The sequence below is a fragment of the Camelina sativa genome, chromosome 12, assembly GCF_030686135.1.
Source record: "Camelina sativa cultivar CO46 ecotype springtype chromosome 12, ASM3068613v1".
In the NCBI taxonomy this organism is placed as follows: domain Eukaryota; kingdom Viridiplantae; phylum Streptophyta; class Magnoliopsida; order Brassicales; family Brassicaceae; genus Camelina; species Camelina sativa.
In genome coordinates, this window is record NC_141891.1 from 15,637,734 (window position 1) to 15,663,223 (window position 25,490).

At 37.6% G+C, this 25,490-nt stretch overlaps 1 protein-coding gene across 1 annotated transcript; it reads left to right on the forward strand.

The window, feature by feature from the left end:
- Positions 1 to 1,831: 1,831 nt before the first annotated feature.
- Positions 1,832 to 25,205, forward strand: LOC104731866 (uncharacterized). The gene is made up of 63 exons (XM_087478402.1): positions 1,832 to 2,224; positions 2,777 to 2,880; positions 3,166 to 3,300; positions 3,383 to 3,433; positions 3,523 to 3,617; positions 3,697 to 3,814; positions 4,202 to 4,303; positions 4,401 to 4,589; positions 4,682 to 4,842; positions 4,980 to 5,150; positions 5,340 to 5,432; positions 5,513 to 5,834; positions 5,927 to 6,031; positions 6,105 to 6,200; positions 6,618 to 6,685; positions 6,767 to 6,887; positions 6,976 to 7,182; positions 7,280 to 7,483; positions 7,581 to 7,681; positions 8,151 to 8,247; positions 8,413 to 8,511; positions 8,646 to 8,801; positions 8,874 to 8,948; positions 9,030 to 9,449; positions 9,567 to 9,896; positions 10,013 to 10,144; positions 10,247 to 10,360; positions 10,433 to 10,617; positions 10,778 to 10,886; positions 11,028 to 11,171; positions 11,250 to 11,534; positions 12,049 to 12,693; positions 12,781 to 12,972; positions 13,056 to 13,159; positions 13,288 to 13,577; positions 13,656 to 13,740; positions 13,823 to 14,104; positions 14,574 to 14,933; positions 15,025 to 15,514; positions 15,588 to 15,751; positions 15,901 to 16,063; positions 16,176 to 16,445; positions 16,740 to 16,934; positions 17,286 to 17,328; positions 17,439 to 17,563; positions 17,749 to 18,636; positions 18,739 to 18,812; positions 18,896 to 19,244; positions 19,331 to 19,429; positions 19,494 to 19,646; positions 20,000 to 20,181; positions 20,271 to 20,789; positions 20,891 to 21,068; positions 21,161 to 21,297; positions 21,422 to 21,548; positions 21,952 to 22,173; positions 22,248 to 22,607; positions 22,827 to 22,985; positions 23,075 to 23,359; positions 23,620 to 23,838; positions 24,102 to 24,154; positions 24,302 to 24,410; positions 24,592 to 25,205. Exons 1-63 carry the CDS (start codon positions 2,128 to 2,130, stop codon positions 24,949 to 24,951), a joined length of 12,567 nt encoding a protein of 4,188 aa, XP_087334528.1. The 5' UTR covers positions 1,832 to 2,127; the 3' UTR covers positions 24,952 to 25,205.
- The last annotated feature ends 285 nt before the right edge of the window (positions 25,206 to 25,490 follow it).

Consider the following 25,490-nt stretch of genomic DNA (forward strand, 5'->3'; position numbering starts at 1 on the left):
TTTTATAAGTTTGGTAGAGTAGGTTTTAGAATACAGAAAAACTCAATTATACCCTTAATAACTTAATTAAACCCTTAATTGTAGAAAAAACCGAAATTTCTTTTTTCTGTATTTCTTTTTTTTTTGTATACTTCCTAAATTTAATCAAAAAAATACTTTTTTTTAATCCATTTCCTCATTTTTTTACAAAATCTCGACATTACCCGCCTACCAAAAATAAAAAATCTCGACATTACTCTCGCTCTCTCAGAAATCGACACCCTTTTGTAACCCACCGGCGAGAATCGACGACTCCGGTAGCTTCTCCCACAAGCGTAGGAAAATATTAAAAAACCTTTAACAAAATCGATTAAAAATGTTTAATGTTTTCAGAACACGTTTTCTAAACATGTTAGAACGTAATCTTAAGAATATATATGATTAGCATAATTTCGGGATTAAGTAAATATTTTGTTTCCTTAAATTTCGGATTCAGTTTCTAAATTATGGAGAACATAGAGTAAAGTGTAGAATTAGTGTTCTAATTTTCGCAGGACACATGATAAAATCATCATCATCATAAAATGTAGATTTCATATTCTGACTTCAGTAAAATATGTATAAAGTGAAGAAAACAAATTCTAAAATTGTAGAATATAGAGTTATGTGTAGAATCCCGATTGGCTTGTTTGAGTCAATTCTTTTGTTGTTAAAAAAAAAAAAGAGTTATGTGTAGAATATATATTCTAATTTCTGTAAAACACATACAAAATCCGACTTCTAAAAGTTTTAGAAGATATATTTATTCTAAAGTTTTCAGAACAAGTAGAGTGCGAAGAATTTGTAATCTACATTATTTAGAACATATATAGTATGTAGAATTTATAATCTAATATCTTCAGAATATATACAATTAGTAGAAAATGTATTCTAAATGTTGCAGAATATTTTTTTTTCAATGTTAAAACACCAAATTTTCATCAAAAACACCTTATGGCAACCTCTTTCTTATTTCTAGAATCTGTTTTTAGATGATTGAAATTTTAAAATTGCTTAAAAGTTAGTTTTATTTTTTTAAGGGTAATTTAGGCATAATGACAAATTTAGCGTAGAAGGCATAATGGGACAAATTGAAGAAAAAATGTCATTTTAAATCAAATTCCCCTTAATTTTTTTTGGTTCAAATTTAGATAAAACAAATGATGTTTTAAAATTTGAGACAAATTTTTATCACCAATGTAGAAGACACCATCACACCCGGGATGAGTCTTGGTTCCTACGAATGTAGGAATTTGGCTAATGGACCGACCAGTTGTGGTCTAATTGTTGACAAAAAAATGATGTTTTGGTAATATAACTTAGTTTATTTTTAAAAAAATATTTGAGTGATTTCTTTATTATTTATGTCAAGTGTATTATTTTTCCTTTAGAAAATGTTTTTGACTATTTGTACTTTTGTAATATGCTATTTATTTTATTATTGATTGAATTGTGTTTTTTTTTTTGATCGTCTTTAAATAGAATAAACCATAGTGTTCAACCAAGGAAAACACAAAGCACAAAGTAAATAATAAAATGATGCTTTTATTTTAAAAATGTTTTAAAATTAATAGTTTTATATTTATGGGTAGAAACTTTAAACATCAACTATACTTTAGTACTATTAGCGAATTCATTTCGGTTTAATTTTGTTGGTATAAGAATTTCTCCACCGGTTAAATTATAAATGAAATTTGGTTTGCTTTCACACTAAATATCGGTTCAATTTGAATTATCACGGTTTAGTCAATCCCTAATTAGTATTTTATTTTTTTTTAATTTTATGTCGACAACTGATAAACACAGCAACACCGTCATCAACAGCAGATATTTTTATAAGTTCCTTTTTTAACTGAGAGAGCCCGTAACTCTCCCCCAAGTCATGAGTCATGACTATTTCACAATTCCAACCGCCTCTTGCGTGCTCTTGAGGAAACGATCCCACATGCGTCCTCTTCGTTGCCCCCTTCTAGTCCGATCGTAATCGAACTCTTGGGATTTTCATTCCACGCGTTTCGTCTCTTCTAATCACACGATTTACTTGATTTCGACTTGTTGTTTCTTCTTCTTCCCTATTACTGTGCGAATTTTGATTTGCAGGATTCAAAGATGTTGGAAGATCAGGTAGCGTACTTGTTACAAAGGTATTTGGGCAACTATGTGAGGGGATTGAATAAGGAAGCTCTTAAGATCAGTGTTTGGCAAGGTCAGATTGTTTTCTAATTTTTCTTCTTTGAATTTGTGTAATTTGTCTGGATTTGAGTTCAAATGTGCTATTGAGTAGAGCGATTTTGACCTGTAAGCGAATGTGAGTACTGGTCAGATTTTGTGTGATGCGACTTCGCAACGTATTTGAAGACCTACACTTGGATTTTAATTACTTTTCTGGAATTGGGTTCAGTCCGAGTTTTATCTGTGTACCTATTGAAAGCAAAGTCAAATAGTCATACTTCTGGGTTTTTGGCAGACGAGTGGGAGTATAATTCAAGGTTTAGTGTTGTTTAGTTTGACGGGAACATCCCGCTTGCGTGCATGCTTTATAGCTTTGTTTTATGGTTTATTATACTGGTTATTCATTTCATGGTTGCTTAGTTTCCTCTCACAGTTACAACGAAGAACATATGACTGAATGAAAAAGAAGGATTTAGCATATCCCTTTCAATGAAATTGCTTTTAATCTAATCACGATGAAATCTAAGTGTGGTTATAAATCTCGGACATTTGTTAATATAGCTCTTGGTTTTACTTGATTTCGCAGGAGATGTAGAGCTGAAAAATATGCAACTTAAACCAGAAGCACTCAATGCTTTGAAATTACCTGTGAGGGTTAAAGCTGGATTTCTTGGATCAGTGAAACTCAAGGTGTTGTGTGTGTTTTATTTCCGATCTTATCTAGCCTAAAGAATGCATACTTGAGTGCATTAGTTATCTTTTCTTTTGTCTACCCCATTCGCTCATGAATGGTATTTATTTCAATTGTTGTCATGGTCTCCATCAGTGCTCTTACTCAATATCATGCATTAATTATTGTTTTAGGGCTAATATCATTTTTTTTTGGGCCTAGTTCTCTTCAATAATTCACCTTCCGATGGATTTCTACACTCAGTTAGACCCATTTATTGATACGTTTTAAAATTATCGTTTTAGGTACCATGGACCAGGCTTGGACAGGAGCCTGTAGTGGTTTATCTTGACCGAATTTTTGTATTAGCGGAACCCGCAACTGATGTTGAAGGACGTAGTGAAGATTCTATCCAGGAGGCAAAAAGAAATCTAATACGGGTGAGATATATTGCTCATGTTATGAGCATATTCCATTATCTAATGCGAGTTATTGAATCAATTTCTGTTTTGTGGTAAACAGGAAATGGAAACGAAACTAGTAGAAAGAGCTCGTCGACTACAGACTGAAATGGTGTGGCTAGTGCTACTTACTCGTAGTAGATAACATGGGGAGTAAAATTGTACCAAACTAACAACCATATTTTCTTATTCTCTGTAAAGAACAAATCATGGATGGGATCATTAGTCAACACAATTGTTGGAAATTTGAAGCTGTCAATATCAAACATTCACATAAGATACGAGGATCTAGAGAGGTAACTAAACTGTAACAGAAGCTTTTTTTTTTTTCTTGTTCTTGATTGTTTACCCATTTGTATTATGTTATATGTGCAGCAATCCTGGCCACCCGTTCTCAGCTGGTGTTACACTAGAGAAACTCTCAGCTGTAACCATTGATGAGAGTGGAAAGGAGACTTTTATTACTGGTGGGACTCTGGACTCCATCCAAAAGGTATAGATTTGTTCATCAATATCTGACTGGCACAAACATTTCCGGTCTTGTGGATTACATTGTTTTTAAGGTCCCTCAGTTTCTTAGTTTTGTTTATTTATAAGGGTTTTATGTTAAGTTCTCATGCACGTCTGCTTGTAAGTAAGTAGTTTATCATTGTAATCTAGTTTAGTAAGTTGAGGTTTTGTGGGTATAGTAAGAAGTACCAGAAGAAGATTGACTTGGACCTTTCTTTTGAAGGGTTAGTGTTATGTAGTAGATCTTTGTACGGAACTAATATCTGGATTGACTGCATTGAGAAAGGAATACCAATGCCAAGAAACAAAACCAAGGGTCCGTCACATTTATATTTTCTTGCCATAACTATTTGCTTTTGCCTTATTTCAGTCTGTTGAACTTGATCGGCTTGCATTCTATCTTGATTCTGACATCTCTCCATGGCATATCGACAAACCATGGGAGGTTTTAACTCCTTTTGAGTGGGATCAGGTATTGACAAGCAAAGTCATGTATATAGTGGAAACATAATTATCATGTCCATTGTCTCTTACCCAAAATCTAATATTGGGTGCGTGAAAATATCTAGATTTTTAGATTTGGCACAAAGGATGGTAAGCCAGCTGACTGCCTCACGAGAAAGCATTTCTATATTCTGCAACCTGTATCAGGGAATGCGAAGTACTCTAAGTCTCAAGCAAACGAATCTTCCAATACTGCTCAACCGTTGCAGAAGGCATATGTAAACTTAGATGATGTGACACTTTGTTTATCAAAGGTAAAACAAAACATTTGATGCTTCTACCCATGTATAGTTGGCTGTCCCCGGTGGTCTTGATTGTGTCTCTGTGTGTTTTTTTTTCTTCTCAGGGAGGATACAGGGATGTCATGAAACTTGCTGATAACTTTTCTGCGTTTAATCAGCGTTTGAAATATGCACATTACCGTCCATCTGTTCCAGTGAAAATCGATGCAAAATCTTGGTGGAAATATGCTTACAGAGTTGTTTCAGAACAAATTAAGATAGCAAGGTATCTATATTTTTATTTATGTTTTCTGATCGGCGCTGGCTTTCTGTGTAATTTGTATTAGTTGTGGAAACCGCTTCCTTGCAGTTCCTTACATCAGTTTTTGTTTACATTTTCTGAGATTGTTATTTTTATGACAGCGGGAGAATGTCATGGGAGCATGTTTTAAAGTACACTCGTCTACGGAAGAGATACATCACCCATTATGCTTCGTTGCTGAAATCTGATATCAGTAGAATAGTTGTTGATGATGATGAAGAAATCGAGGCCCTTGATCGGGAACTTGATACCGAAGTGATTTTGCAATGGAGGTAAGATAAACTGCTCCTTAAAAAATAGTAATTTTAGTTGCGTCCAAGAATATCAATTAATTTCATCCAAGACTCTCTGTTTTACATTTATATGTCATAGTACATGAGTTCTGCTTCATATGATGTAGAATAAGGATAATTTTGTTAATTATTTCTAATTGTGGCTAAGTTCCTTGAGTTTCTGTAAAGGATGTTGGCGCACAAGTTTGTTGAGAGGTCGGTACAGGCAGAAAATTACTCGAAGAAGCAACAGGCTAAAAGTTCATGGTGGCCGTTTGGAGGGTAAATGTTACTTTGGTTCCTTCCCAATTCCCAACCCCTATTAAAATTTATTCTCAAATTTCTTGTATGTATGTCTTCAGGACGACTGAAGTGTCTGAAGGTGAAGGGGAATCTGTTCAATTCACAGACGAAGATTGGGAACGGTTAAACAAAGTCATAGGGTACAAAGAAGGTGATGAGCAATTAAGTATCGACAACACAAAACCTGATGCTCTCCATACTTTCTTGGAGGTGCAGATGAGGCATAGTGCTTCAAAACTTTATGATGGGGAGAAGGAATGCCTTGCTGAATTATCATGTGAAGGTCTTAATTGCTCCATTAAGCTTTTCCCAGAAACAAAGATCGCTGACATTAAATTAGGGAGATATCGCTTGTCATCTCCTAGTGGTCTACTTGCTGAGGTTTGTTTACGTGGAATTTTTTTCGTTTTGCCGGCTGTAAAATATTTATCAGCGGCATCTTATAACTCTTAAAAATGTCTTTCTCTCTGCAGAGTGCGCCTGCCTCTCACTCTATACTTGCTGTCTTCTGTTATAAGCCCTTTGATGCTAAAGTTGACTGGAGTCTTGTTGCAAAAGCTTCTCCATGCTATATGACTGTATGTGACCTCTCTCTGAGGAAAAGTTGTTCTTTTAAAACAAATATGTGTCTGATTGTGTTGCCATCTGCAGTATCTAAAGGATTCCATTGATAGAATTGTCAACTTCTTCGAAAGCAGTACTGCTGTGAGCCAGACGATAGCTTTAGAAACTGCAGCTGCTGTACAGGTGTGTTATTTATGTGCTATGGTATATACAGTTGGCAAACACTAGTGCATATTAGGGTTATATAGCCTGTTAACTATCTTTGGTAATCATCATGATGAAAGTAGGATCTTAGGTAGCAATTTCTGTCACGTTTCAATAGTGTACAAGATACCTGGGTTTCTGAACTATCGAGCTTCATGCGACTATTTTAAAAAACTGGAACTGAAGCTTACGCCGTTAATATAATACTTCATCTCTGACTTATTAATTGTGACGAAAATGGCAAAACTATTTGTAGAGCCTGCTCCTTGCGCTTGAGCTACAATGGTTCCTGGCAGCTTATTAGAACACTGTTGGAATTAAATCTCTGAACTTTCCTTATATTCTTACCCATGGAAAACCACATTAATCATTATAACCTCTTACTTATCTTCTCAGTCAACTATTGATGAAGTTAGACGCACTGCACAAGAAGGAATGAATAGAGCATTGAAAGATCATTCACGGTCTGTTCCTACTCCCATATGCTGTTTGGTCAAATTTATGTCATGTTTGTTATAGTAAATGACGTTGTACAAAACAACCAGGTTTTTGCTAGACTTAGATATTGCAGCACCCAAAATAACAATTCCAACAGAATTTCGTCCTGATAATCATCGTTCTACAAAGCTTCTTCTAGACTTGGGTAATTTGGTCATCCGTTCCCAGGTAATGTAAAAGTGTCAGTTTGCTTAACAATATAATTCAAATATCTTCTAATAATGGTTCTCTAATTTCTATGTATTTAAATTTGCAGGATGACTATAAGCATGAACTGACAGAGGAAATGGATATGTATCTACAGTTTGATTTAGTTTTGAGTGATGTGTCCGCTTTACTTGTTGATGGTGATTACTCCTGGAAACAATCATCCTCAAAAAGATCTTCTGGTTCTGGCACGGAGAGCAGTGTAACTTTCTTGCCAGTTATTGATAAGTGTGGGGTACTCTTAAAACTTCAGCAGGTAAATTTTAGACATCTGGCAATTACATTTTTAGTAAAAAGAATTATCTTTCAGACTTTAGATCTGTAGCAACATTTTTGCTTGTTATACTGCGTAGATTCGTCGACCAAAGCCATCGTATCCATCAACCAGACTTGCTGTGCGGCTACCGTCCTTAGGCTTTCACTTCTCCCCGGCTCGATACCATAGGTTGATGCAAGTCGCACAAATCTTCCAAACTAAGGATGATGAGAGCTCCCACATTCTTCGTCCATGGGAGGAAGCCGATTTCGAGGGGTGGTTATCTATTCTTAGCTGGAAGGTCAGTTCCTTTAGCTTACCAGAATCAATTTCCTTGTTGCAAACTATTTGTCTACTTGGACACTAGTTACTTATCCCATTGTGAATTCCATGAATAGGGAAGAGAAGCTACGTGGCAGCGGCGGTACTTATGCTTAGTTGGTCCTTTTATCTACGCGCTCGAAAGTCCTGGCTCAAAATCTTATAAGCAGTATACCAGGTGTGTTTCCAACTCTTGCAATTAGGCTATGGTAGTCGGCTTTAAAGATTAGGTGAGTGGATAAAATGAATGGCCTGTACAAACTCAATGAAGACCAAGTCCCTTATATGTAATAAAACCTATTGGTATATAAATACGAGAATCAACATGTGGGAAGGCATGCTTGCCTTTTTGTGCTCAATGTTTTCTGTTATCGGAGACATTTGAAAATTAAATCAATGGTATTCTCTTGGTTGTCATATTGAATCGGCTTATCTAGCTCTCCCTGTCTCACTGAAAATCCACTAAAAGTGTCATGGATCTCCGTTTGTAACTATAGTGTAAGAACTCATTATCCAAAATTGTATGCTGTTTGATCAAGCAGTTGAAATTTCTATTTGCTTTGATTCATTTGCCTAATTCCACCTGTTCGTTTCATTGTTTGTCATATTCCTTCTTTTCTAATAATATTTTAACAAATCTTTTGTAGCTTACGGGGGAAGCATATATACAAAGTTCCTGTGGAGCTTGCTGGAGGAGTAGAGCATGTCTTGTCCATTCGTAATGCTTCTCGGGTCAATGAGAAGGTTTGCATCTCATTTACTTGACTCATTACATGCAGGGAAAGTTTGCTCCTGCTTTTTATGTTTGATTGTGTGTTTTCATCAGTGACAGGTCTAAAGATCTCATTCTGTTGATTGTAAAATTCAATAAAAATTTGGCTCTGCAGCTTTTATTTTTCTTCCTGTCAGGTTATGGAGGATGTAAATGCATTGATATTGATGTTTGATTCTGAAGACTCCAGAAAAACATGGCACAGCCGTTTGCAGGGTGCTGTCTATCGGGCCTCGGTAAATTTAATTTTGACTGATAGGAGATATTAAACTTTACTTCCACTTATATATAGGGCGTCTACTGTGAGAGAGTTCCATTGACGATATGCTATTTAGTTGATTGAAATTTCAAATTTCACCTAAATATACAGGGTTCTGCTCCCATAGCCGGTCTTTCTGATACTTCATCTGACAGTGAGGAGTCAGAAACAGAACAGAAAGATCTTTTTGATTTATCTAAGTTGGAGAGTGTTTTTGTAACCGGTGTGCTTGATGAACTCAAAATATGTTTCAGTTATGGTCATCAGGTAAAGACAAACTATAAATTAATTTCTAGTTGTTAGCTGCGACATACTTTGACTGAGTATATGTTTATATAGCATGATGCTTCTTTCATGGCGGTGCTTCTTGCCAGAGAGAGTAAATTGTTCGAGTTTAGGGCCATAGGTGGGAAGGTAAGATGGTTTGCTTCTTAATTATCTTTTTGTCATTTCTTATTCCTTTTGCTGAAAGTATGTCTGTCTTTGTGGAACCAGGTTGAAATTTCGATGAGAGGGACTGATATGTTTATTGGGACCGTATTAAAATCTTTGGAAATAGAAGATTTGGTGAGCCATTCTGGTTTAAACGAGTCTTGTTATTTGGCAAGATCCTTTATTCAGTCTTCGGAAGTGGTTCCATCCTTTGAAGATGCTGAGAGCAGGAGCCCTGAAGGAAATGATCCTACTACCAGTGAAGGAGAGGAAAATTTTTATGAAGCACCAGAAATGTTGGTTGACTCCATTGACTATACATCTCTCAAGACCCCTAGTTTTAGTCGTATTGATGGGTTGCTCCCTGTCGACAACATGAATATCACTAGTAATGAGACAACTGAGTCGCTGGATAGTTTCGTGAAGGCTCAGATTGTCATATACCATCAGACGTCACCTCAATATGAAAACATTGATAATCAGGTTGATAGTAGGTTGATAGTTTTCTGCTTTTGCATCTTCCAGTCCGGAGATCTTAGTTATTCATTCTTATAAAGTCAAGCCGTACTAAATCACTCAACTTTTGGCTGATGTTTGTAGGTTATGGTAACTTTAGCTACACTATCGTTTTTCTGTCGAAGGCCAACAATTCTTGCTATTTTGGAGTTTGTAAATGCTATCAATGTTGAGGATCCAAGCTGTGAATCTTTTGAGGACAATTCTCCTGTAGCTGGAGAGCATAGTTCTCCAAGAAGAGATGGATTTGAAGTTTCTAGGGATGCAGCTGTCAAGGGTTTATTAGGGAAGGGGAAATCTAGAATCATTTTCAACTTGGCATTGAACATGGCTCGAGCGCAGATATTCCTAATGAATGAGAATGGAACTAAGTTTGCCACATTGTCACAAGACAATCTGCTGACAGATATTAAGGTGTGATCATGCTCTTTGAATTGCATTCCAAACTTCAATTCTTCTCGTTTCTTTAGTATAGTAAATTTTCATAAGTTAAGTGGGCACTTTCTGTGCTGATACCCATTTATTTGAAGGTCTTCCCAAACTCGTTCAGTATTACGGCAAGTCTTGGAAATTTACGAATCAGTGATGACAGCCTTCCGGACGACCATCTCTACTTTTGGATCTGTGATATGCGAGACCCTGGAGGAACTTCTTTTGTTGAGGTATTGGTTGTTTGTTTCTTTTCACTTTGTGAATGTGTTGTGTAGAAGAGATAGATGTTAGTTTCTGTCTTAATTTACTTTCTGTTCGTTTTTTGTTGCTAGTTGGCTTTTACATCATTCAGTACCATTGATGAAGATCATGAAGGTTTCGACTACTGTCTCTCTGGACAACTTTCTGAAGTGCGCGTTGTTTATCTGAATCGCTTTATTCAAGAGGTAGTTCATTATCTCTGCATAGATACGAGTAACTTTTTGTCTTGCTTCTTACACTCAGTCTCCACAATGTAGGTTGCTGAATACTTTATGGGGCTTGTGCCAAGTGATTCAAAAGGGGTTGTCAAGATGAAGGATCAAATTACGGACTCAGAGAAGTGGTTTACGACTAGCGAAATTGAAGGATCTCCTGCTCTTAAGTTAGATCTATCTCTTAAGAAGCCCATAATTGTCATGCCTCGGCACACTGATAGCCCTGAGTAAGTTCATCCTTTGATTTTGATTTTCCTTACCCACATATTTTTTTTTTTCTCCATTTACACATTTTTGTTACAACAATTACTGGTCCTGTGAATTTTCCTAAACTTATCAAAGTGGTTGATGTACTTTTCTCTACTTTTTGTTTTTGTTTTTTGGCAGTTACCTGAAGCTCGATATTGTGCATATAACTGTGAGCAATACCTTTCAGTGGTTTGCTGGAGACAAAAATGAGATGAACGCAGTTCACGTTGAAACTATGAAAGTAATGGTGAGGACTCTTGTTTTTTGGCTACTGGGAGGAGCATGATTTATTCTGTTGATATCGCTTTACCTTTTTTTTGTGCAATTTTTAATTTTTTTGACCCTCTCCTAATTTTTTTTCTCCGTTGGCCCAAAAACATTAACTTAGGTCATGGATATCAACCTTAATGTTGGTTCTGGAGCTGAAATAGGTGAAAGCATAATTCAAGATGTGAAGGGGGTTTCTGTAACCATTAACAGATCTCTGCGAGATTTGTTGCATCAGACACCAAATATTGAAGTTTCTATCGAGGTAATGATAATGTTTTATATCCAGTCTGTAGCGTAATACTCTTTTACTCATGCTTTTCGAAATTCTCTGCGTTATCAGATAGATGAACTAAGAGCAGCCCTCTCGAATAGAGAATACCAGATCTTGACAGAGTGTGCACAGTCTAATATTTCTGAGCTTCCACATACTGTGCCACCATTGAGTGGTGATGTTGTGACATCTTCAAAAAAGTTACATGAAAATCTTACTTCTGAGAATTCTAATGCTGCTCAAACAGAAAAAGGTGATGCATGGATTTCAATGAAGGTTTCTGTTGTCATTAATCTGGTGGAGTTGTGTTTGTATGCTGGGACAGCAAGAGATGCACCGTTGGCCGCTGTACAGGTCCGTTTCCATGTACCATGTTCATTTCATTTGTCATTTTTGTCTAGGAGTATGTTTAGTAGATCTGCCATCGCTGATACATTTATGAGAGATAGAAGTAAATACCAACTAGTGAGGAGTTGGGGCATATGCACTTTTAAAGTTTTTTCTTGAAGAGGGCCGAGTGTGAAGGATTACTTTGCATTGATAATTGTAATTCATGAGGAATTGCCTCACTTGGTTCCCCAGAAAGGTTTTAGAATAATTATTTCCGCTATATTTTGCTTTTTCTTAGTAGACATGGCATTGGCATTATTAAATCAGCCTTTTGTGTAATTCTTTTCGAGTTACGGGTATCATCCGTGTGCTTGTTCTTATGGGCTCTACATCTTCCATATTTCTTTGGTTACCATTTTCTCGTTTCATGGTCTATATTGTCCTAGAAATTTACCCTATTAATCTCAAAGGGATATCACAGCAACCTCATGGCACATTGAGTTAACATCTGGAAAATTCTTGTCGTGTATGGTTATAGATCACTGGTGGCTGGCTTCTCTACAAATCCAATACACACGATGAGGGTTTCCTTACTGCAACGTTGAAGGGATTCAGTGTTATTGATAACCGTGAAGGAACTGAAAAAGAGTTCAGACTGGCTGTAGGAAGACCTGCAGATTTAGATTTTGAAGAGTCACATTTCCTGACTGATGAAGATCAGGGATTAACTCAGTCACATGTAACCAAGGAGAGTGATATTAGACCCTTTCCTTCGATGCTCACTCTTGATGCGCAATTTGGTCAGTTGTCAACTTTTGTTTCCGTTTCTATTCAAAGGCCACAGCTGCTTGTAGCTTTGGATTTTCTACTGGCCGTAGTAGAGTTTTTTGTCCCTACTATAGGCAGTGTGCTATCAAGTGAAGAAGATAAAAACCTTAATATGGTCGACGCAATTATCATGGATAAGTCTATCTACAAACAACAAACTGCTGAAGCGTTTCTTTCTCCTCTGGGTCCTTTGATCGTTGAGGATGAGAAATTTGATAACTTTGTTTATGATGGTAATGGTGGAACGCTATATCTGAAAGATAGAAATGGAGGCATCCTTTCTTCACCTAGTACAGAGCCTATTATCTATGTAGGAAGTGGGAAAAGGTTGCAATTCAGAAATGTAGTCTTTAAGGTATAGAAGTGCTTACATTTGAAAACTTTTATCGTAATTATATCTGTTGTCCTTTTAGTTTGTCTCACTTTATTCATTCTGATCCAGAATGGCCAAGTCTTGGATTCATGTATCTCTTTGGGAGCTTGCAGCAGCTATTCTGTTTCGAGAGAGGATGGAGTTGAGTTGGAAGTATATCATAAAGCCCCACAACAAGATTATGAGAGGAAGGAAGATCTGATTTCTCAATCTCCCAGTACCTCAACAGAGAGGTCCATGGAATTGGTCATTGAGTTCCAGGTTCTTATAGTGGCCAACTTTCTTCTTTATATAGCCAAGAAAAGTTCCATTTAAACGTTTGAAGCTCATTTCCTCTACTGCAGGCTATTGGCCCAGAACTTACTTTCTACAACACATCAAAAGACGTAGTTAAAACGCCATTACTCTCCAACAAACTTTTGCATGCTCAGTTGGATGCTTATGGCAGGTCTGTGGCTTCTCTGTGATAATCTTCTTGGAGCTGAAATTTAAGCATGATTAGTTGCGTTAAACTTGATAAAGTCTTGCACATCTGTTGTCTATAATTCCATCTTTTCTTGTCTTTTTCTGGTACAGGGTTGTCATAAAGAATGATGAAATTGAAATGAGTGCTCATACGTTGGGTCTAACCATGGAGAGTAATGGAGTGAAAATTTTGGAACCTTTTGACACCTCTGTAAAGTATTCAAGTGTTTCTGGGAAGACTAACATACGCCTTTCAGTTTCAAACATATTTATGAACTTTTCATTCAGCATCTTGAGATTGTTTATAGCTGTTGAAGAAGATATTTTATCATTTCTAAGGATGACATCCAGAAAAATGACTGTCGTCTGCTCAGAGTTTGATAAAATTGGGACCATCAGGAGTATGTCGAGTTATTGTTTAAATTTATCAGTTCACATAATCTTTGGTACCTGGTACTTATTATTTACATTGCATGCAGATCCCTATACAGATCAAATATATGCATTCTGGAGACCCCATCCACCCCCTGGTTTTGCAAGTCTTGGCGACTATTTGACACCATTGTTAGTCTACCATTCTAGAATATACTATATAACTGGTTACGTAAAGCCTTTTCAAGTTAATTAATTAGTGTATTCATGGCAGGGACAAGCCACCAACTAAAGGGGTTCTTGTTGTCAACACCAATTTGATGAGAGTGAAGAGGCCTCTATCTTTCAAACCGATTTGGTCACGTTTAGACAAAGATGAAGGAGATAATTCATGTTCCATTTGGTTCCCTGAAGCACCAAAGGGTTATGTGGCATTAGGCTGTGTGGTATCAAGTGGAAGTATGCCGCCTTCACTCTCCTCTGCCTTTTGCATCCTGGCTTCTTCTGTTTCCCCTTGTTCTCTCAGAGATTGTATCGCTATCAGCTCCACAGATATGTATGCTGCTACGAACCTCTCACTTTTACGAGTATCTCATTTCCACATACATGGACACAATGCATGCACAAACTGAAATCATTAGGATGTATGTACCCTTGTGTAGACATGTGCGAACATGCTTACTGTCTGTTTTTCCTGACATTTCGCATAGGTTGTTTTGCCTTGTGTCTATGTGATTTATATGCGACAGTCTCAAATGAAAACAGGATTTTAGAACTCTACATCTTTTAGGTTTCTGATTATTTTTCTTTTCTTACCCAATACACTAGCTTTTTTAGTTGGTGCAAAATGTGGAAATTTGTTTGTTTGTTCATTAGAGTTTTTTTTTTTTTTTTTTTTTTTTTTTTTTCTGATTCTGGTTAATATCCATAACCATTGTAGTACGTCTATGCTTCTCAATTCAGTTTGAAGTAATTTTCTCCGTTGATGATTGACATTTTTATGTTTGCTTTTGTTTACAATGCAGTTCTCAATCAAGTTTAGCATTTTGGCGTGTGGATAATTGTATTGGCAGTTTCTTACCTGCGGATCCCTCTACTCTCAACTTAGTAGGAAGACCATATGAGCTACGTCATATATTATTTGGATCCACTGGAGTCTTGCCAAAAGAATCCAGCTATGTGGATGTTCGTTCTACTCCTGATAATATTCAGCCCACACAGCCACAGTTACTAAATTCTGTTAACTCTGCTCAGCGATTTGAAGCTGTTGCCACCTTTGAATTGATATGGTGGAATAGGGGCGCAGGTTCGCAAAAGAAAGTTTCAATATGGCGACCAATAGTTTCTGAGGGGATGGCTTATTTTGGAGATATTGCTGTTAGTGGGTAAGTCATAATATGATGTACTATTTCTTTTGTGTGCATCCTATTCTTGTTTTAAGTTGGATGTTAATTTCTTTCTGAGGTGAATTTGTAGGTATGAACCTCCAAACTCATGTGTGGTTCTTCATGATACTACCGAGCAAGAGATCCTCAGAGCCCCTGTTGATTTCCAACTTGTTGGACGTGTCAAGAAACACAGGGGAGTAGAAAGTATATCTTTCTGGATGCCTCAAGCACCACCGGGTTTTGTTTCTATGGGTTGTGTTGCATGTAAAGGCTCTCCAAAACCATATCATTTCACCAAATTAAGATGCGCTCGTAGCGATATGGTAGCTGGTGATCATTTTGCTGAAGATAGTTTGTGGGATACTTCTGATTTCTGGCAAAGGGCAGAACCATTTAGTATATGGAGCATAGGCAATGAGTTGAAGACCTTTATTGTCCGTAGTGGATTGAAAAAACCACCAAGGAGATTTGCGTTAAAGCTAGCAGACCAGGATTTACCTGGGGGGACTGATAACATGGTCATTCATGCTGAAATTGGGACTTTTTCTGCTGCACTTTTTGATGACTACGGGGGACTGGTAAGAAAACCAAATAAATATGTGTGGCATATTTATCTGCGCAAAAATAATGGTGTATCTATGTACTTTGCAGATGGTTCCATTGGTTAACATATCTTTGAACAATATAAGTTTTGGATTACTTGGCAAAACCGACTACACAAATTCAACCATCAACTTCTCCTTAGCGGCCAGGTCATATAATGATAAATATGAAGCATGGGAGCCTTTCATTGAGCCTGCAGACGGATTCTTAAGGTTTTATTTTTAATACAGTGTGTATAGAAATGTTTATGTCTAAAACCTTTCTGGGAAGCGGGTTATTTGCTCTGTTTATTCTGTTTGTTATATAGTCCGGCGAATGTGGAGTATATTCTATATAATGGCTATGTTCCATCGGGTTGCAGGTACCAGTTCAATCCTAGATCCTACGGTGCGGTTTCTCAGTTACGCTTGACATCTACAAAGGACTTGAATGTGAATGTCTCAGTTTCAAATGCTAATACAATTATCCAGGCGTATTCTAGTTGGAACAGTCTTAGCAACGTCCATGAATACCATAAAGAGAGTGTGAGAACTTCTCCCTTGGTCCTTGGTGAAGGAGACTTATCTGGTTTTACCTTCTCTTTTAAAGGAGTCATATATTGTTTCTCTCTTGATTTACGTTTGCTACTTCTTACAGGGAGCATTTCCTCTAGTTGACAATGGAAAATCTGTCATTGAGGTGCACCAGAAGAAAAACTATTTCATAATACCACAAAACAAGCTTGGACAGGATATATATATCAGAGCAACTGAAATCAAAGGATTTAAGGATATTGTAAAGATGCCATCTGGGGACATAAGACCCGTAAAAGTTCCTGTCTTGACCAATATGTTGGATTCTCACCTCAGAGGAGACCTATGCAGGAACCCTAGAATAATGGTTACAGTTATTTTGATTGATGCGCAGGTACCTTGCTGCTTAAAAACAATGATAGCATGTGTTGTGGCACCTTTATATACATATTTCTACTTCCCTGGGTCTCCTGCGTCTCCTTTTATTTCCTCTTCTTTTACTTGTCTATGCTGCTATAGGAAGGATGAGTTATTTGATGCCACGTGCTTTCAGTTTCTTTTGTCTTTTATGGCTTGCACCCCTTGTGACTCTACTGAGTTTATGAATTATTTTTTTCATAGAAGCGTTGCAGAAGGTGTTATGTGGAGTAACCTTTTTTTCTTACATTCGTTTATGATATGTTTGTAGCTTCCAAGAACTTCTGGATTATCTTCTCATCAATACACTGGAATCATACGCTTGTCTCCCAATCAGACCTCCCCAGTTGAATCAGTGCTTCGTCAACAAAGTGCACGTACCTGTGGAAGTGTCTCAAATATGTTATCCTCTGAGCTGGAACTGGTTAACTGGAGTGAAATATTTTTCTTCAGAATTGAATCTCTGGTATGCTCCCTCCTCCATGACATCTATCATCCTTTGTTCACCTAAAACTAATTTGTATCCCCTAAATACTGCTGAATTCTGTTTCTTTTAATGGTCATGGTCCTCTTTTTAGATTTTCATGTCCATCACCATTCTATTTGTATTTCTACCACTTGTGGTCGCACAGATATTCATTGTACGTGAAACAGTTTTAATGCATTGCTCATAGCTTGGGAAATCTTAGTTTCTGATGTTGGTGCTTGTACCCTCTATTGTATAACTTTATGTTATAATGAGTATTATTTTGACTGGTTTGGTATTCAAGATCAGGGTTGAAGCGGCCTTAACTGTATTGTTCTTTTATTTTCCCAGGAGGACTCTATCTTGGAATTAATAGTGACAGACGTTGGAAAAGGTTCGTTTCTTTAGTTCTTGTTGCTTGTATATCAACGTGCTAATATATCGGAATTGAAGTGTTTCTTTTATTTTTGGTATATAAATCGATGTTTTGTTTTCACGATTTAGGTGCGACTGTTGGGACTTTTTCGGCTCCTTTAAAGCAGATAGCACGATATATGAAGGACAACCTACACCAGCACAATTATGCCAATGACCTTGTCTGGTTAGACTTGTCTACAACTGAAACCACGGTAAAAATTCCTTAACTTGGCATGTCTTTTGTGTCGGGATTTAGACATCAGTGGGTAGAATATGATAATTTTACTATCTTTACATGCTGTAAAGGATTTCTCGGCTTACTGGGTTCACACATTACGGAGAGTAAAATAAAATGATTTGTTAACTCGGTAATGAATTGCCTTCCGTTCTCCTGCAGGGCATGAACCAAGGGGAACAGAGAAAGAACTGTGGAAAAATAAGATGTGCTATACTGTTGCCAGCAAAGTCTAATGTGGTGGACCAAAGCAAATCCTCCACTGAAAAAAAATCTGGATTTCTTCAAGTAAGTCCTAGCATTGAGGGTCCTTGGACGACAGTGAGGCTGAATTATGCTGCACCTGCTGCTTGTTGGCGGTTGGGAAACGATGTAGTTGCAAGTGAAGTTAGTATGCAGGGTGGAAACAGATACGTAAATGTCAGGTCTCTAGTTTCGGTGGAGAACAATACTGACTTCCTATTGGATTTCTGCCTGCAGTCTAAAGTCAATTCAATACCAGATATTCCAATTGGGTTACTGAAATCCGGTGATATGTTGCCGGTTCCCTTATCAGGATTGGCACAGTCTGCATCTTATGTTCTGAAGCTGAAGTGTGTAATGCCTGATGGTTCTGATGTATATTCTTGGAGTTCTGTGGTTTCAAGGCCAGGGGAACCAGAGACTGCTTGTGAATCAGAGTCTGAAATATGTATATCGGCTCTTGCTGAATCTGAGCACCTGCTATGTTGTACTCAGATAAGCAGTACCTCTGGAGATAATAAAAAATTGTGGTTCTGTTTGAACATCCAAGCAACAGAAATTGCAAAGGACATACGTTCGGATCCTATTCAAGATTGGACTCTTGTGGTTAAATCACCGTTTTCTATAGCAAATTGTCTTCCATTTGGAGCTGAGTACTCAGTACTAGAGATGCAAGCCAGTGGTCATTTTATTTGTCGCTGTAGAAGTGTCTTTGGCTCTGGGGAAACTGTGAAGGTGTATAGTGTCGATATAAGGAACAAATTATATTTTTCTTTGCTGCCACAAAGAGGGTGGCTACCAATGGATGTAAGTTAGGAAATGAAACCTAGACTCACAGCACCTTCAGAATTTTTGTTCCGTTTCGTTTATTCCCCCTTGTATATTAATTAGCTTTGTTGAATTTGGCAGGAAGCTGTCCTTGTATCTCACCCCAATGGTGTCCCTGCGAAGACAATTGGACTCAGAAGTTCTGCCACTGGAAGGTCTTGTTCTTTCTGTTGAAGTGTTATAATTGTATAAGTTTGCTGGTTTATTTGGTCTCATACTGTTGAATACATGCAAGCAGGGTTGCTCAAGTAATACTGGAACAAAACTACGATGAACAGCAAAAAGTTTTGTCGAAGATGATCAGACTCTACGCTCCGTTCTGGTTTTCGATTGCGAGGTGTCCCTCACTTACCCTGAGACTTCTGGATCTGTCAGGGAAGAAGCAAACAAGAAAAGTTGGTCTTCCATTTCGAAACAAAAAGAATGACGAAGTAGTCCTGGAGGAGGTAACTGAAGAAGAGATATATGAAGGTCATACAATTGCTTCTACTTTGAATTTCAAACTTCTGGGCCTGTCAGTGTCTATATCTCAGTTTGGCAATCAGCAACATGGTCCTGCAAAAGATCTTTCTGCTCTTGGTGACATGGTCAGTTATATATTAACTAAATTTGTTTCAGTAGACTAGTTTTCTCAAAAATTGAGTTTCGCTGACCATTGGCTTTATTTTAATAGGATGGATCTTTGGATGTTGATGCTTATGATCCCGATGGAAAATGCATGCGGCTATTTTTATCTACAAAACCTTGCACTTACCAGTCAGTTCCTACAAAGGTAACAAGCATTTTATCTTCGAGATCTTCTTTTTTATTACTTACTGACTCAAATTTATTTTCAGATCATATCTGTTCGACCATTCATGACTTTCACCAACAGGATCGGTGAAGACATATATATTAAACTGAACAGTGCAGATGAACCAAAAGTACTCCATGCTTATGATTCGAGGGTCTCCTTTGTTTTCCAGCCAAGTGGTAGAGATGAACTCCAGGTGAGCTGTATAATCTTGTAGAATCGTCATCATTAGCTATTTCCCCATATATTTCTTTAGTTACTGAGTTGCAAAACTGAGATTTAAAAACAAAACAAAAGAATAGTTATAGCTGTTATTTAAGGTGTCCGCTGGAGGCACGTAGCATGATATTGCTCAGTCAAACCAGTGAGACTTCTAGTAGCAGTAAATTTGAGTTTCAATGCAAGTCGATTATGCTCTATGTTGTTAGATGGTTTAACATATGCATACTTCCCTTGGGTACCACAGATGTTTTCATTTTGAGAGGTAAGGGCATCTCTTTTTGTTTATGTTAATGATGTATCATCTACTTGTGACATTCTTAATTTCAGGTCCGATTAAGAGAAACAGAGTGGTCATTTCCCGTTCAAGTTACTCGAGAGGACACAATTGTTCTTGTATTAAAGAGTCACAATGGTGCACGGAGACTTGTGAAAGCAGAGATACGGGGATTTGAAGAAGGGTCACGTTTTATAGTTGTATTTCGACTTGGACCAAGCAACGGTCCTATGAGGTATCTTCTCTACAAGCAGCAGACATACATGCTTGTGAAACAACACAGTTTCCTTATCTCTTCCTTTTTTGTTAAACTTTTCAAACCAGGATTGAAAATAGATCAACTGTCAAAAGCGTCAGTGTTCGCCAATCTGGTTTTGATGAAGATTCGTGGGTTTTGTTGGAACCCCTTACAACAGCAAATTTTGCTTGGGAAGATCCTTATGGTCAGAAATTCTTGGATGCTAAGGTTGAAAGTGATCACCGCTCTGGCGTTTTCAAACTAGACATGGAAAAAGGTGTTGTGGATTCTGAATTGTTTAGGGAGTTAGAAGTGAACTTTCATGTTCAAGAAATTGGTGATATCAAGATTGCTAGATTCACCGATGATGACAGTACTTCACAGAGTCCTAACGAAATCATATCTTTGACATCGGTTGGGAATCATGAATATTCTACTCCTCAGACACCTACAGAACACAAAACCACCACTCTGGAGTTCATAATTGAAATGGGACTAGTGGGGATCTCTCTTGTGGATCACATACCGAAAGAACTATCATACTTTTACCTTGAAAGAGTTTTTGTATCTTACTCCACTGGGTATGATGAGGGAAGAACTAGCAGGTAACTTGAATATTACAGTATTGTTTTCTTCTTATGTATGTATTCCTGTATAGATGGGATGATGGAACCGAATAATCAATATACTTTTGTATGGTTTCCAGGTTCAAAATCATTCTGGGTCATTTACAGATTGATAACCAGCTACCTCTAACTTTAATGCCAGTACTATTGGCACCAGATAACACCGGAGATAGTCATCAACCAGTGCTTAAGATGACAATTACAATGTGTAATGAAGAAACTGATGGCATTCAAGTGTATCCATATGTGTATGTACGGGTATGTTTCTAGTGAGGTTTATCACCATGGACTCAAACATAACTTTGAGATACTATCTAAAGCACATGATGTATATTCTACTCAATTGACAGGTGACAGATAATACCTGGCGACTAAACATTCACGAGCCTATCATTTGGGCGTCGGCTGACTTCTACAATAAGCTTCAGATGGACCGTCTCCCCAAAAGTTCTAGTGTCGCGCAAGTTGATCCTGAGATACATATAAAGTATTCTTTTCTTCTATACAATTATACCTTCTCAGGGACAAAGTCCATATTGTTTGGCCCTTTTGGCATGCAAGTCGGGCAATTCCAAACTTAATTTATGTATTATTTTTTTTGTGATTTTCAGCCTCATAGATGTTTCGGAGGTAAGGCTAAAGGTCTCACTGGAAACAGCGCCAGCTCAGAGGCCTCATGGAATTCTTGGTGTTTGGAGCCCCATTTTGTCCGCTGTTGGAAATGCATTCAAAATTCAGGTGATTGATTTTCCTTTGATGTTACTCCCCATTTATGAAATGAAATAGTGATTACAATCTTTCTCTTGGCGTTACCTCCTGCACAACCTGGTAATAGAACTAATTGTTGGGATACCTGGTTCCATTTCATGGGAGTCTAGTTCATGTGAGACCTGAGAACTAGTTGTATATTATGAATTGTTGAGCATGTGCGTTTAGAAGCCATGTTCGCTCTCGACTCCCAATACGGGATAAGTAGCGCAGACGATTTTTTCTTGGACTATCATGGAACAACTAGGGGCTAAAAAGCGTTTTATTGCCTGACACCACAAGCTATTTCATCATTTTACTGTAGTTAGAATTTAGTTCTAAAAGATAGAGAGCGCGAATGTTGCTAATGTTTCAAAACAATATCTACATTTAGGTCCATCTTAGGAGAGTAATGCACAGAGATCGGTTTATACGGAAAAGTTCAATCGTTCCAGCCATCGGGAATCGCATATGGAGAGATTTGATCCACAATCCCTTACATTTGATATTCTCAGTAGATGTTTTGGGTATGACTAGCTCAACACTAGCTTCTCTTAGCAAAGGGTTTGCTGAGCTTTCAACTGATGGTCAATTCATGCAACTACGGGCAAAACAGGTACATAATTCTTACTATAATATTGAAATGATCACTTTGGCAGTATCCTTAAAAGAGGTCTGAATATGAATCAGGTTTGGTCGAGGAGGATCACCGGTGTAGGTGATGCATTTGTTCAAGGAACAGAAGCCCTAGCACAAGGTGTTGCCTTTGGGGTAACAGGAGTTGTTACAAAGCCTGTAGAGAGCGCTCGACAAAATGGAATTCTAGGGTTTGCCCATGGGGTAGGACGGGCTTTCCTAGGATTTATCGTACAACCAGTGAGTGGTGCATTAGATTTTTTCTCATTGACTGTCGATGGAATTGGAGCAAGTTGTACCAGATGTTTGGAGGTTTTGAGCAACAGGACCGCCTTGGAGAGAATTAGAAATCCCCGTGCTGTTCATGCTGATGGTATACTCAGGGAATATGATGAGAAGGAAGCTATAGGCCAGGTACTGGCTCAGATTATTTTCTTGTCTACTAGTGAGACTTCATGACTACAAGTCTGACTACCCTATTATTTAAGATTTCAATCTTATAGTTTTAAATTCTAAGTCTCCTTATGCAATATGTTGTAGAATATTACAGCAAGCTTCAAACTTACATTCTTCTAGTCAAGCTTGCCACTCATGCTCGAAACTCTGAATTATGTTGGTTATATGGTTTTGCAGATGCTTCTTCACCTCGCAGAAGCAAGTCGGCATTTTGGCTGTACAGAAATATTCAGGGAACCCTCAAAATTCGCTTTGTCTGATTGCTATGAAGAGCATTTCCTTGTTCCATACAAACGCATTGTCATGGTGACCAACAAGAGAGTTGTGTTATTACAGGTTAAACCAACTAGAATACGATTTCACATGAAGGTTTTCCATTAGTGTCTTAAAATTATATTATTAGCTGACTTTTTGCTTCCATTTAGTGCTCTGATATGGATAAGATGGATAAGAAACCCAGCAAGATCATGTGGGATGTGCCTTGGGAGGAACTTATGGCGTTGGAATTGGCAAAGGCAGGTAGCCAAAGGCCCTCGCATCTCATACTGCATCTCAAGAGTTTTCGGAAGTCAGAGAGTTTTGCCCGGGTTATAAAGTGCAGCGTGCCAGAAGAATCAGATGGACTAGAACCCCAAGCTGTTAGAATCTGTTCAGTAGTGCGCAAAATGTGGAAAGCATATCAGTCTAACATGAAAAATCTTGTTCTCAAGGTTATTACTATCCCTACTCTACTTATAGTTATAGATTTAATATTTTCATTAATTAATTTGGCTATGATTGAAGAGAAATTTACATTCGAAATGAATACTCCAAAATATGCTTGTCTTCTATTTTATAATAACCCTAAAGCATGGTTTAGCTTTTCTAGTTTATATTCCGCGTAACTTACTAACCAGTGTAAATTATGCAAGTATAGAGGCTCGTGCTAATGCAACACACACCTAAAGAATTTTCTTTCTTCTCATTGCAGGTTCCTTCAAGCCAGAGGCATGTGTATTTTGCTTGGAATGAGGCTGATGGAAGAGACTCAAAAACATACAAAAACAAAGCCATTGTTAAATCGAGAGAACTTTCTTCTTCAAGCTCTGCCTCAGATGATAAAAAACTTGTCAAACATAGTATCAACTTCTCAAAAATCTGGAGTAGTGAGCGAGAATCCAAAGGGCGATGTTCTTTGTGTAAAAAGCAGGTAAATTTCTTTCTATATCTTTGAGCTTAAAGGGGTTGCTCGGTGTGCAAACCAACCAGTTAGGACAGAAATTTTCTGATTTTCTTGCCTTAGATTTTATTGCTTTTGATGACACTCGAAATTTGTGAGTTCTAGCTTGATCTAAGAGGTGGAGACCAGGATCAATACCTCAAACCCTTGTCACACCAATAGATGTCAATAATTCAACACGAGATCAATTGTTATGTGGTTTGCTTTACAATTATTTCCTTTTCCGTTTTCAGGATTCGGAGGATGGAGGAGTGTGCACTATCTGGAGACCCAGTTGTCCAGAGGGGTAAGTAAAGCCAAAAGAGATTTAAAATTCCAAAATAAAACTATTGGTTATCTAGTAGTACCCTAACGGTGATGCTGTAGCTGCATTCCGCATTCCTCATTAAACCGTGTAAACTTAGGCAGTTTTCGTCATTATTGTTTTTGCCAGATTCGTGTCAGTGGGTGATGTAGCTCATGTCGGTAGCCATCCCCCAAATGTTGCTGCTGTTTACAATAACTCCAATCGAGTGTTTGCACTTCCAGTGGGTTATGACCTTGTAAGTGCCTCTGATCAATTAATTTCACCCTGATTCCATTGTATTTAATAATCACACAACATTTTCAACCATGAACCCGTCTTATTAAGAGCACAGCATCCAAATTACGATAGAACGCAAACCAATCAAACCTGTGTATGTGTTTTTACCATGATACATAATATTGTTATTCTCCTCCCAGGTGTGGAGAAATTGCTTAGATGATTACGTAAATCCTGTATCGATCTGGCATCCGCGGGCTCCTGAGGGATTCATATCTCCTGGATGTGTTGCAGTGGCTGGTTTCGTTGAGCCAGAGCTCAACACAGTCTATTGCATGCCAACGTCTCTGGCCGAGCAGACTGAGTTTGAGGAACAGAAGGTTTGGTCGGCACCTGACTCGTACCCATGGGCTTGTCACATTTACCAGGTTCGGAGTGATGCACTTCACTTCATGGCTCTGAGACAGACTAAAGAGGACTCTGACTGGAGAGCCGTTAGAGTTCGAGATGATTACAGATCCTTGGAATTTGAATCGGCAAGGAATTTGCGTATAGAATGAGAAACTTTTTTACTGTTTGGGAAACGATTGCTTTATGTAAAGAAGTAGATTTTCAAACAAAAGAGAGCTTCTTTAGTTGGGTTTATTATTGCGTGAAAGAGAGAGTTTATGTTGATATAAGTGTACATTTGTGGATAAAAAATGCTTGTGCATTCTAGGGAGGATGTATTTGTACAATTTGCTTAGAAAACTCAAAGCAGTTATTACATTACGGGATATGCTTTCTTAATTTCAATAATAAGATTTGTAAGAAATATTAAGAATATGGAGAATATACTTTTGTTTAATTAAAGGAAGCAGAAGACCTTAATTTCATAGTTTCTTCTTTTATCGATGGAAGCAGAGGATTTAGGGTTCTACCATTCAATTCTATCGTCTTTTCAGTTTCTTCCTCGATACTCAATACTCGAGACTCTCTTTCATTTTTTTGCCACCCTTTATATGAAACTTCGAGATAATATTGAAAACACAAAGCTGGAAACCCTAAATAAGATCTGTGTGCCTTCTCCTCCACCTTCTGCGTTGTCGAGAATCCAATC